The 11,733-nt window shown below is 40.2% G+C and overlaps 1 protein-coding gene across 3 annotated transcripts; it reads right to left on the bottom strand.

Moving 5' to 3' along the window:
* Positions 1-93: 93 nt before the first annotated feature.
* Positions 94-11,358, bottom strand: LOC104924664 (sodium-coupled neutral amino acid transporter 3). Of its 3 annotated transcripts, XM_019255917.2 has the most exons (17): positions 11,180-11,358; positions 9,628-9,764; positions 7,681-7,799; positions 7,435-7,519; positions 7,183-7,298; positions 6,068-6,141; positions 5,865-5,957; positions 5,657-5,738; positions 5,456-5,538; positions 5,214-5,272; positions 4,998-5,114; positions 4,647-4,726; positions 4,458-4,558; positions 4,150-4,274; positions 1,811-1,955; positions 1,594-1,697; positions 94-1,481 (listed from the first exon to the last, which is right to left on the bottom strand). In XM_019255917.2, the coding sequence occupies exons 3-17, from the start codon at positions 7,719-7,721 to the stop codon at positions 1,377-1,379; spliced, it is 1,410 nt and encodes a 469-aa protein (XP_019111462.1). In that variant the 5' UTR covers positions 7,722-7,799; positions 9,628-9,764; positions 11,180-11,358; the 3' UTR covers positions 94-1,376. The 3 variants fall into 3 exon arrangements, with proteins under 3 accessions (XP_019111462.1, XP_010736383.2, XP_027144171.1); XM_010738081.3 differs by lacking the exon at positions 9,628-9,764; XM_027288370.1 differs by lacking the exons at positions 9,628-9,764; positions 11,180-11,358 and adding an exon at positions 9,493-9,536.
* Positions 11,359-11,733: the final 375 nt, after the last annotated feature.

The following is an 11,733-nucleotide window of genomic DNA, read 5'->3' as shown; positions in this document are numbered from 1 at the left end:
ACTCCGTGCACAAATGAATGTGTTACTTCCATTTTCCGAGCAGAGGCAGTGCATTGTTGTTCTCGGTGTGGATTTAAAAAAAGCAAACTTCTGTTCTGTACAAATGAAAGACACACTTTATTGACAGATAACAACATTCAAATTAATTTAAAAATGTACAGGATGAGTAACAAAGTCAAAATATCTTTCAGTCGTTTTTTTTTTTGTTTGTTTTTGTTTTTTTTTGAGACCACAAAGAAGACTTTTTTTTAACTTAAAAATCATTATTCTCCATACTGTTTCAGTTTCTGGGCCTAACACTGGCATTTTTAAATATATAATTTTTTATTGGCCTTTGCCGGTTATGGTAAAAAAAAAAAAAATTATAATAATAGTGTGTAACATCTTTTTTTTTATGTTACACAATAGTTAAAATCTTTGGTTTTCAGGTATTTCTCTTTTCAGCAACCTCAAAAACTTTTTTACAAACCACCATCTCCGTGTCTGTTGATTCACATGTGATTGTCAGTAACTTGTCTGTTCGACCTTCATGTATAGCAGCTGAACACCACAAGTTTGCACCGTATCTGTTCTGATTCTTTGTAACGCGTCACCTTGATCTCAGCTTTGAAAAGATGACCGATCACCTCTACGACGTGTCATGTTGAGTGGCAGGATAGATTGAGAAAAACATCACATTTAGAACATGAATTAAACTCCACATTTGAAGATAATCGAGACGATGTGCAGACTAACCCCCTCGCTGATCATATTCAAGCTGTGTCTGTGAAGTTCAGGGACAACACTTGTGAAATTAATGATGAGGAATAAACAAACTGAAATATTTACTCGGATGATCAAAAGAAAACTCCCAGGAGGAGGAAATGATTCCTTTTACGACATCAAATTTCTGTCCTGTAAAAACTGAGATGGTAGGGAAGTAGATTTTGGCAGTGACTGAGCTTTTCCACGGAACCGTACGCATCCATACTCTAAAAATGGGATTTCCATTTGAGTCATGCTGTTCCCATTCATCTTTTTTTTTGCTTTTTCACATTTCTACACATGCCTCCAAACATTGTCGTGTCAGAGGTGTGACATAGATTTCATTCAGTCAGAACACACTGCTTTGTATTCGGACTTTTCTGGCTTCTCTCCTCCATTACAGGGTCTTTTACGTTTGCCCCTCAAAAAAACATTTTCTTTCTTTTGTTTTTTTTGTTTTTAATGTGTGTGTGTGTGTTTTGAAGACGAAGGGTCTTCACATTTCCTTCGTCTTCGCGCAGCCAAGATTCCTTTTGGGCTTTTTTGGCTGAAACTCGGCAGATCAGGGGTAATTTAATGACAGGGAGAGCTTTTGGCATTCTGTCCGCAGTATCTCTGTTCAGTCATGGGGGCTAGTGTCCGCCTCCACTTCTAGACTCTCCAGTCACCCAGTCTATGATGATAAATGACAAACTCATGATCATGAAGATGAATCCCACTGCAGCGAAGCATGCAGCCTACAGGGGTGAAAGGAGAGAATAGTCCGCATCAGCAACATGTTAAAAAATACATCAACGTTCAGGAGAAATTCACAGTATTGTTGAGTGATATGAAACTGTTGAGTTGTACCTGAATCTTGGGTCTGGACAGAAAAGGCTCCTGGTCTTCAGGAACGATCCGGATGTAGAAGATTCCAGGTAGGATGAAGATGAGGCTGGGGGCTGATGTAGCTCCTGAGGACGAAGGAGGATAAGATGGTTACGATTTACCTGGATAAAGCTCGGACTACAAAATGTGCAGCGAAGCCAAGAGCACGCTGCCATCTTTACTTGCGCAAAAAACATACCGATGAGTCCAAAGATGTCGCGGATGGAGGGCACGAAGATAACGAGTAGGTTGACCAAGAAGATGAGACAAAACGCGATGCCGCAGTGTATGTACCAACTGAAAGGCTTTTCAGGGAAGAAGATCTGGAGCAAAGCCCTGCGGATCTGCAGAGGGAAAGAAGAAAAGAGGGAGACTGTCATTGACAAGACTAAATAAAAGTAATGGTTGACCTCACACTCACACCTTAACACTGCTGCTGAGCTGCTCCTCAGAATCAGAATCAGAATCAATTTTATTCGCTATGCAAGTTTACACCAACACAGAATTTACTGTGGCAAGGTTGAGCATACACAGAACACACATATATGGAAAAGAAAAGATAAACTAGTATAGAAATAAAAATAAAATAATGGTCTACTACATACATCAACTTAACTTCAAATTTTTCCATCACCTGTGAAATGCAATGTGACCAGACCAGAAGTGGAGCATATTTTAAAGTTTCAGCCTACAGAAAAACGTCAAGGTGCGGCTTTCTGTTCTTTGATTTGACATGAAAGAAATTGTTGTTTGTGAGATTTTGCAAAAATATATTCTTTTTCCTATGGAGAGAGTACCACGCTCTGCGTCTGTCCGTTCAGCATGAAGCTCAGCTTTGCATAAAGGCTGGCTTTGTCCGGCTCATAATCCCCTTGTAAAACCAGATAATGTCATTTTTACACCGAGCGTACGGATTAAAGAAATAAGATACACCGTGTAACCTTTAGAAACGCTTTAGAGGTGCCAGTAGAGCGATGTTTTTAACCTTTAAGAGCGATGCTAAGCTATGCTGAGTGAAGTGTCTGCTGGCTTCGGTCTTATGTTGAATAAACAACAGACATAAGAACTGTATCAATCTCCTCACTTGACTCTAATTCTTTCCCAAAAGGTCAAACATCATTTAACCTGTGTCTTTGCTGATCTGCTCTATGTTTTTTTTTTTAAATAATCCCTTTAATATGTTTATGTGAATATTATATATCTTGAAAACTTAACAACAGACATTTTTAGCATCTACAGATCAATCTGAATATTTAATATTTAAGTGGAAACGCTGTCACACAAAGGCTGGATTGCTTTCTGTTTTGTTCAGGGGGATTGCCATCCAGAAATAATGAGCACCGCTTCATAATGAAAGAGTTTGTCTATTAACACTTTAAAAGGATGTTCAAAATAAATTCCATACAGTCAAAGCACTACTGAAACAGAAACAGCTGGTTTCATTCTGGCGAGCGCCGCACTGAAACAGAGCAGCAGTTTCATTGCCTTGATGTGAAAAAAAAAATCTATTCTTAAACATACATGCATCTTTTTTGTCGTGTCCGTCACGTTTTGTTGAGGCTTGGATGTTTGCAGAACACTGAGCTCCTTGATGTGCAGTTTGTAAGTTAAAGATCAGCCTGGGCGACATTGTTAGGATGTCAGAAGTATTGCATTAGTTTGAGGCGCTTAAAAAAATCCAGATTTTGTATGTAATTAGAAAGAATGTGTGTGTGAATGAGTGTCACATTGCTCCATTCTGGGTCACCTACTCTTCTAAGTCTACTACTTGCTGCCACTAGTCGTCATCATACATAATGATTGTGTCAGACATTAATGTTTTGTTATCTTGTACCATATTTGATCAATTTTAAGATGAGGAGCCCCTAAAGCCTTTTTTAAAAATCTTGTGTGCACAAGTTATTATTATATTATTTTAAAATTCATATTATTATAAAACAAACAGGAGCTTTTGGGACTTTAGGGGCTCCGTAAAAAGTAAAACATGTATCATTTTTTTGATTTTCCCTGGGTGATTTTCTGTTTTCAAATCTTTAATCTTTACATATTATTTTAGGGTTGTTGTTCTTCATTCATCACTGTTTGGCCAATAAAATATCAGCGGAGTTTAAAAATGAAGAAGACAAACAAACCAGAAATAGAGAAGCTGGAATTTTCTGTCAATCAACAATTAAATGATTCAACTCATTGTTTCTATATTCTTTTAATCTCCTCTGCTGTGTCTCTTAGTTTGATTGATTATATCTGAATCTACGCGTACATTAAATCATAATAAAGTGTCAGAAAACATATGAAATGTTGTTTTTTTAAGATTATTTTTTTGGCCTTTTTATGCCTTTAATGATAGGACAGCTGAAGATAGGGGGCAGAGAGAGGGGGAATGACATGCAGTAAATGGGCGTCCGATGCGGGATTCGAACCGGGGCCAGCTGCAGTGAGGACTATAGCCTCCACACACGGGGCGGCCGCTTAACCCACTATGCTACTGACCGCCCCATATGAAATGTTTTTATTCTTGTTGTTTTTTTTCACTCTTACCGGGAAAAGAACCACAGGGACGGTCAGAGTGACGGCCACCAGCACGGCCAGACGCACACAGAGAATCATGACATCCAGGGGGTCGACTTGATTGTAGGTGTGCAGCAGCTCTGACTCCACAGCGCCTGCCCACAGAGAGGAAAACACACCCATGACATATCTCCGGTGCAATCTAGTGACTCATTCATAACACCGGAAAATGCACATGGGCTCTGGGTACAAGTGGGTCATTCATTTGAAAGTTTTTTTGCCGTTCACAACATCAGAACAAGGTGACCTTTGACTCTCAGGCGTAGAGAGTATCTTACCAAAAAAGGTGAGGTAGCCAAAAAGAGCAGTCAGCAGGTACATGACAAACATGGCCAGGATGGAGATGTTGGCGACGCTCTGCATACGTTTCTTGGTGGCGCTGGTGTGAAGACAAACGAGAGACGATGATGTTACTGAAACTTTTCTGTGCCACGTTTTGTGAAACAGACAGTGACTTTTGGACTTACTCTCGTAGCTCAGTGTAGATGGGTAGCACCTCTGGGTGGCAGACAAAAGCGAAGGCCAGAATCGGGATGGTGTATGCCGTCTGAAAAAAACCAAACACAGCAAAGGTTGAGTGAGTAATACGACAAACACAGAGGAAGGAATGAACATCGTTTCATGTCAAACAGGGACACAATTAAATGCTTGTTTAATACCCAACACCGCTGTTGACATAACACGCCTTAAACGCTGTTGACATAATATGCTCTGCTGCAGAATGAGTGGCAGTGAACCTGCTGTGCTCTAACCGAGAAATAAAAACTAAATCCGACAATTCAGGAAACTAATGCAATGTGGAAATGTTTTCTTCTAACCTGAGAGTTGACAGTTAATAGTTTGGCCTCACAGTCTGTACCATTAAAGACATCGTGAGAAGAATTCGTGTTATGATCAGGCAGTGGACACGGGATGTTGAATTTCTTGTAGATGACCTGAGGAGACAACAATCCAGCGGTTAATCAAAGATATATATATATTTAACGGAGGAACAGGTGGTGTTGTATGTATCTTTGCCTTTAAGTAAGACTCACCGAGATTAGGAAAAACACCATGCAGGAGAGGGAGAAGCCACTTGTGTAGCCCAGGTAACCTGTTTTTGAATGATAAAAAAAAAAAAAAAGATAACGCCGAATTATTTCTGCTCAAAGAAAGATTCTGGACTTTCAGTAGTAAACGTGACAAAAGCAGATAGTGGAGACATGAGTGTACACAAGAGAGGGTGAGGAATCAAGAAAAAAAAGAAGAAAGAAACTGTGATGAATGACAAACATACCAAGTCGTTTCATGAGTGCTAGAGGAAGGATGATGAAAGCGCTAACAATGATGATCAAGTAGTTTCCATTCAAGAACCACTCTCTAAGAAACAGCCAGACAAACAGATGGGAACAAAAAAATAAATCAGTATACTACAAAACACAAAAAAAACTGAAACTACTATGCCACACATGAACCCGAGTATCACTTTGGTACTCACCCTGTGTTGTATTCTTTACCGAGGAAAGCTTGGATAACCAGCGGGAGCTCAGACTTGACGATGAAAAGGTAGCTGGACATTGCTGAAAGAAAGTGAAACACAAGTCTTTATTTTGTGTAACTTACTCATGCATGCACGATTCTTATCCCATGTCGCTTATAGACATCATACATAAACATGAGATGTTAGAAAAACTGCATGACAGTACCTCCAATGTTGTGTACCGTAATGATGCATCCGGCCAACATTTTTCCTGGGGGACCAAAAGCACGATTCCCAAGCTGCTCATAAGCCCGGATGCCTGAAAAACCCCAAATATTACTGATAATGAGTATGATAAGTTAAGAATGCAGAAATGACTCTGCGGCTACATATGCTGATTTATGTGTTTTGGATGCAGCACTGGCATACCAACGACTCCGGCACTTTTCAGCAGGAGATGAATTGAATATGCAGACAGGATGGCGATGGAGACCAACAGGATTCTGAAACACACAAGGTGGAAAATCTGGAAATTATTCATTATGCAGATAAATAAATACAGAGAGAAAGAGAAGCTTTAAAAATGTATTTTAACAATCAACTCTTATGATTATTGCCTTTTTTTTTGTCTTCTGTTTTTTTCCACAAGTGACTTGTGTCTGGCTTTGAGAACCTGAGCTCTCCAGCTGCCTGCCGCCACCTCCCCCCCGAGCCACATAGCACAGGACTGATCCAGGCATGTCTTGGATCTCATCACTACGGTGACTATTTTTATCCAGTCAAATCTGATTTAGGGAAGCTGTGTGTGTATGAGCTCTAATGTACATTCTGACAGATCAGGCACTTGTACTGTATATATACACAGGATTACACCCACGACTCGCACAGGTAGAGGGACCGACACACGAGTACACTGAAGCACGCAACCCCCTCCCTCCCTGCCACCACACATACCTGTCCAAACGAAAGTACACACAGACAGTCAGATGATACATGCTCCCTGTGGCCCTATTTCTAGCCTTATAAGGATCCTCTATTGACTATATCCAACCTCTAAAACAAACTTTAGCCCAGTGCTGGTGCTAATTTTGTCCTTAAAACTAAATTCTCACTCAAAATAATGACAAGATGTCATTTAAAGAGGTTTGCAGAGTTAGGTATGACATGATAAAAGATATAAAACAATAAACATTCACACTAAAAGAAGATTAAAGTAGTTTTTTTAAAAAAAAGAGAAGTTATTAACAAATGGCTCTTTTAATAAGTGAGGACCAAAATGACTTCAGTAAGCAAAAATTTTCACACACACGGCAAACAAACCTGCTCTATTCTTGTACTCTCAGACAGTGTGCATATTTGGCTTTACCCAAAGACTAAATATAAATCCCAAGAAGCTGAAATTAATGTATTATTGTGCTTTTTGCACATATTTAAACACTTTGCTGTGAGCAAACGCACACTGACCCATACAGTCAGGCACAAAGTCAAAGTGTGTGTGTGTGTGTGTGTGTGTGTGTGTGTGTGTGTGTGGCTTGCATACTCACAGAAAAAGAATGATTCCGGTATTGGACATTGCGAAAGCCAATCCCAGAATTCCACTGCCCATAATGGCATTACTGAGGTTAAAGATGGACATGCCGAATGAAGTCTTTCCCTCAAACTGCAGCGAGAAGAGGACAGAGGTCACACAGATAAATCCAGGAACGAAAATCGCATCGACAGCATTAATAGCATCTGTTTTTTTGTTTTTTTTGTTACTGCATTTACACGTTTACATTTTTAGAAATATTACTCACGTCTGTAAAGTGCATTTCTTTCTTGACGCCAGGTTTATGTGGGAGAAACTCCTCTTGTTCGGCCATGGCGTCCAGCCCATCAAACCTACGATGGGGGAAAGAAATCATTAGTTTGAGAAGAAAAACACACAAGAAATGGAGCTACAAACAAAAACACTGTGGCTTTCATATCTAGTGGAAAAAAATTTTAAATCCCTGAGTTGAATTGCTTTCCTGTGATGTGATGTTTATCCGTGAGTCTCTTACCCATCATCCCTGCTGTGTCCATTCATCTTCTGAAGCTCCATTCTGATCGCTGGGGTTGTGACTTTTTGGAAGATCTACTTTAGCTGGACGGAAAGAAGCTCCTTAAAACTTTGACCTGGCTGGAAAGTACAGAGAAAAAAACAAACGGTTTTATTTATGACATATTTCCCCAAAACCTCCTTCAAAATGTGACGGTTTGATAGGTTTGATATCAGCCTGCATTGTTTTTACACGACATACGTAACATTCCAAACAAACCTCATGGCCTGATGTTGCCAATTTTCCATTATTTGAGAAGGAAAAGTGCAGACAGGCTGACCTCAGCATGGGTCTTTAATGCTTTTACGTTACTTCTTTATGAATCACCTTTTTTCTTTTTTCCAGTCTTAACTTGTTAAACGATGAAGGATAAGTGTGACGTATTTACGCCAGCTCTGTTCTACAATGCAAAACATTTCCAGTGAAGTTACACTGGCAGAGCGGGAATGGCAGCCTTTTAAAGATAAATTATTTGTATTTGCACTGAAGGAAGCTTGAAGAAACACTGAATATAAAGTGTGTAGTACAAACAGAAAATGCTATGTGGCTTTAAAAGGGCAGACCTATTTATAAAGCCTTGAAAACACACAACACTGTAATTTTTCTGCTTGCCAAGCACAACAAGAATGTTGCTTTTTATGTTTCTTTTTTCTTTTGGCAATGCACAAATCCTTTTTGGCGCCGAGGTTTTGCTTCCAACTGCAGATATGGCCGTAAAAAAAGAAAATAAAAAAACGGTGGTAACAGATTACTGTGTAAGTTCGTGGAATAAAACAACACTTTTGCTTTAAGTCAACTTAAAGCTTGTGTGACAGGGAAAGGCTTTAAATAACAAATGTTGTCAGAGGACTTATGTTGCTCTAAGCTGTCGTGGCCCACACAAAGCTGGCATGGACACTCTTGGGAATGAGCGTAGGTCTGTGCTCCTGCCACGGGGTCATGGGATACTTCCCATCTCTGTTGGTCAGGCTGCCCTCAGGATTTTCACATTTGACCCCTGAGGACACGTTCACACTATATCGTGCCATTCCTTAAGGGTTTCACACAAAACCGGAATATTTTATAGTCCTACGCTCAGCCATGAACAAGCCCGTTGATGTGCAATAATCCATACAGACTGGAGGTTGATAGCAGTGAGCCACAGAGATAAACAAAGGGTTCCTGTGTAAATGGTGCTCTTTAGTCTAAATACAGGGTAGTGTTTTCCTGCATACTGGCCTCAGGTCAAGCTTGGTTTGACTAACTTTCTTTAGCTACAAACCCAATGACTTTCCCATGGCTTGTAGCCAATACACACAGCCAAAAAAGCACAGACCAAACGTCACAAATATGTTAGATTTTAACTTTCCCGCAAAAAGACACAAAGTTCCGATGGATTACTCGAAATGGTGAAAGGTTTTCACAACAGGGCCATGCTTTGCATTTTCAGGTGGGAGACAGAGAAACTAGACAAACCTGGTTAACTAGAAACTTGTTCCACTTTAGATATTTAATAGACCAGAGGGCAGCTATTACACAGTGGAAACAGTAATGAAGTAATAAAAACAAAGAAACTCTGGTGTTTTTTCCATCTATTAATGCGACCGTCTTTCCAAAACAACGCACCCCATGCCCTTTGCAAAGTGTTGTAATTACTGAATGTAATTACTTTGTAATTACATAACAATAACATTTAAATATATCACATTCAATAATCGTGTCAGTTCAACCACACACACGTTTTATGTTTAACACAGTGGTGTAACAGGAGCCTTACTATCTAACAGAGCATACCACATGGCTTTTGTCTGACGCAAGACCAGCTCACTATTGGTAGTTGGCCCTTCCCTTCATTTTCCTCCACATCTAAAACAGAAGGACACACACACACACACACATACACACAAGCATTTCCTTTCAGCAACTTACCCTGGTGGTCAAGAACAAGACTAGTTTTCTTTTCTTAATATTGCCAGATTAAATCCCTGTGCAAATTCATATAATTTCCCTCCTCCTATGCCGTGTTTATATAGCTTTGTCCTGAGGAGTCTCTCCAAAGCTTCTTGCTAGTGAAGAGAGGAGAGAGTGAGAGAGATTAGGGAGGGAGGGAGCGGGAAATGGGAACACCCATATGCTTAACCCCTTGTTAAGCCAGTTACAGGTAGCATCACAACTGCAAAAAGACCAGGGAGTAGGGTTCTGCTCACCAGGTGTTTACACTGAAACTGAAGCGTCAACACTGGTGTCCAAACAAAAGACAGGAATTGCCTGTAAATATTCAAAAGACGGTCTGGAGTTCGAGGTAATCCCAAGAACCAAGCCAAATCGACAGCACTTCTGGTGCGCATACTGGAGATTAATTACCATGTCATTACTGACTGTGTTAGTAGAAAGGAGGGGGGTGAAGTGGGTGTCATCTCAGGGGGGGGTTTTGTTCCAGCATGGGCGGATACTAGCTGACAGTTTGCATCCTACTGGAAGTCACAGTGATGGTAATTAGCTTAGGAGATAAAGCTGTTTTTAAGATTGCCCGCATGTGATTGTGCTTAAGCGTGGGAGCATTGTGCATGCTTACCAGTTATTATGCACTCGAACCTAAAGAGGAAGATGAAGTGACACACAACAATAGAAAAGATGTGAATCATGCAACATATCTAGTTCTAGTTCATTGCCAGCAGTGGTCTTTCTTTTCTTTCAGTTGGCCGATAAAGTTCAGCTTGAACGAGATATGAGCTTGAGCAACACACCCAAGAAACCAAGAAACACCCACATTTGGTTTATCTCATCATGACATCCTGTACTGGAAATGCTTTCTGTTGTGTAAAGAATCATCTGTCTGCAGCGAACACTGACGGCAGATTTTATTTTCATTTTTAAACTGAAATTTCAACTATTTCCTCAGGCTATTTGGAGCAAGCAAAATATGACAATCATGGTCTGACAGATTGGATGAGTCTCAATAGTGAGAGATTTATTCGCCTTAAACGACCTTAGTGTCTGGTTTGGAGAAAAAAAACAGAAACAGGATAAAGCAACAAACTAAATTACAAATGTGTGCAAAGTATAGCTCATCAGGAGACATAACCCTAACCCTTTGCCTTGCTAAAACCATGTATCCAACACTGGCCGTTATTTCTGTACCAAACATTTATGACTAGCACTCAGAGCCAAGATGAGCTCCCATTTCAGTGAGTCATTTAAAATCCCACCTCTGTGCTCTGCATACTGCCAGCATGTCACAAAGGAGACAGGCTGCGAATGAGAGCATTAATATATCTCCAGCTGGAAAGTTACAGCAGAAAACAGCCGAAAAGAACGTTATCCTCGCGCCTACTGTCAGAACACACCACGTTATGAGTGTAGATAATGAAAGTTACTCGTGTAACGCGCCACATGTATGAATGGGAAGTTGTACCGTGGCCGACATGCTGCTGAAAGCTGGTTTGTGTTGGCCTTGAGGCCTTCTTCTGGTTCTACTCACCTCTCTTAACAGCAGTCACACCAGAGTGATCTCTTCAGTCTTCAGTCAGACAGAGGTACAACAGGGTAAAAAAGGTTGGTTCACTCCCAAAAACCTGCTTTTCATAGAGCCATGAACTTCTCTTCAGCTGTAAGGGGAGAAAGAAGAAAACGAGGGAAGGAAGAAGGGGAGGGGGGGTAATTGCAGTAGTGAGTCCTGCCATGTCACGAGCTAAGCCCCTCCTTATACATTGAGACAGGCCACATGTGCTGTTACTTTGTGAAGATACTGTAAAGTGATTCTTCACATTTGCAACAGTCAGCATTGATTCAAGTACTTCACCGAGGAGCATGTTTAATGAAATGTATACGGAAGAGGATTAGTGCCACTTGTGAACTGAGTAAAAAAAACAAAAACAAAGACAACTCAGAAATCTGACTGATTTCTCAGAACCTCAGAATTCTGACTTTTTCCTCAAAGTTTCGAATTTAAAGTCAGACTTTTTAATATCAGAATCCTGACATTAAACTAATTTCTTTGAGTTTAAAGTAAAAAAAATAAAAAAAATAAAGAAA

Source organism: Larimichthys crocea, chromosome XV (assembly GCF_000972845.2).
Source record: "Larimichthys crocea isolate SSNF chromosome XV, L_crocea_2.0, whole genome shotgun sequence".
Taxonomy (NCBI): Eukaryota; Metazoa; Chordata; class Actinopteri; family Sciaenidae; genus Larimichthys; species Larimichthys crocea.
This window is presented reverse-complemented; position numbering and strand designations above follow the sequence as displayed.

Bases quoted from the DNA above. Each gene is read 5' to 3' on its own strand.
- LOC104924664 (XM_019255917.2), bottom strand. From the start codon at position 7,721: ATGGAGCTTCAGAAGATGAATGGACACAGCAGGGATGATGG. The intron at 6,142-7,182 runs GTGAGTATGCAA...TGTGTGTTTCAG, and splicing joins ACCGGAATCATTCTTTTTCT to AATCCTGTTGGTCTCCATCG. The intron at 1,956-4,149 runs GTAAGAGTGAAA...TTCCCTCTGCAG, and splicing joins TCCCTGTGGTTCTTTTCCCG to ATCCGCAGGGCTTTGCTCCA.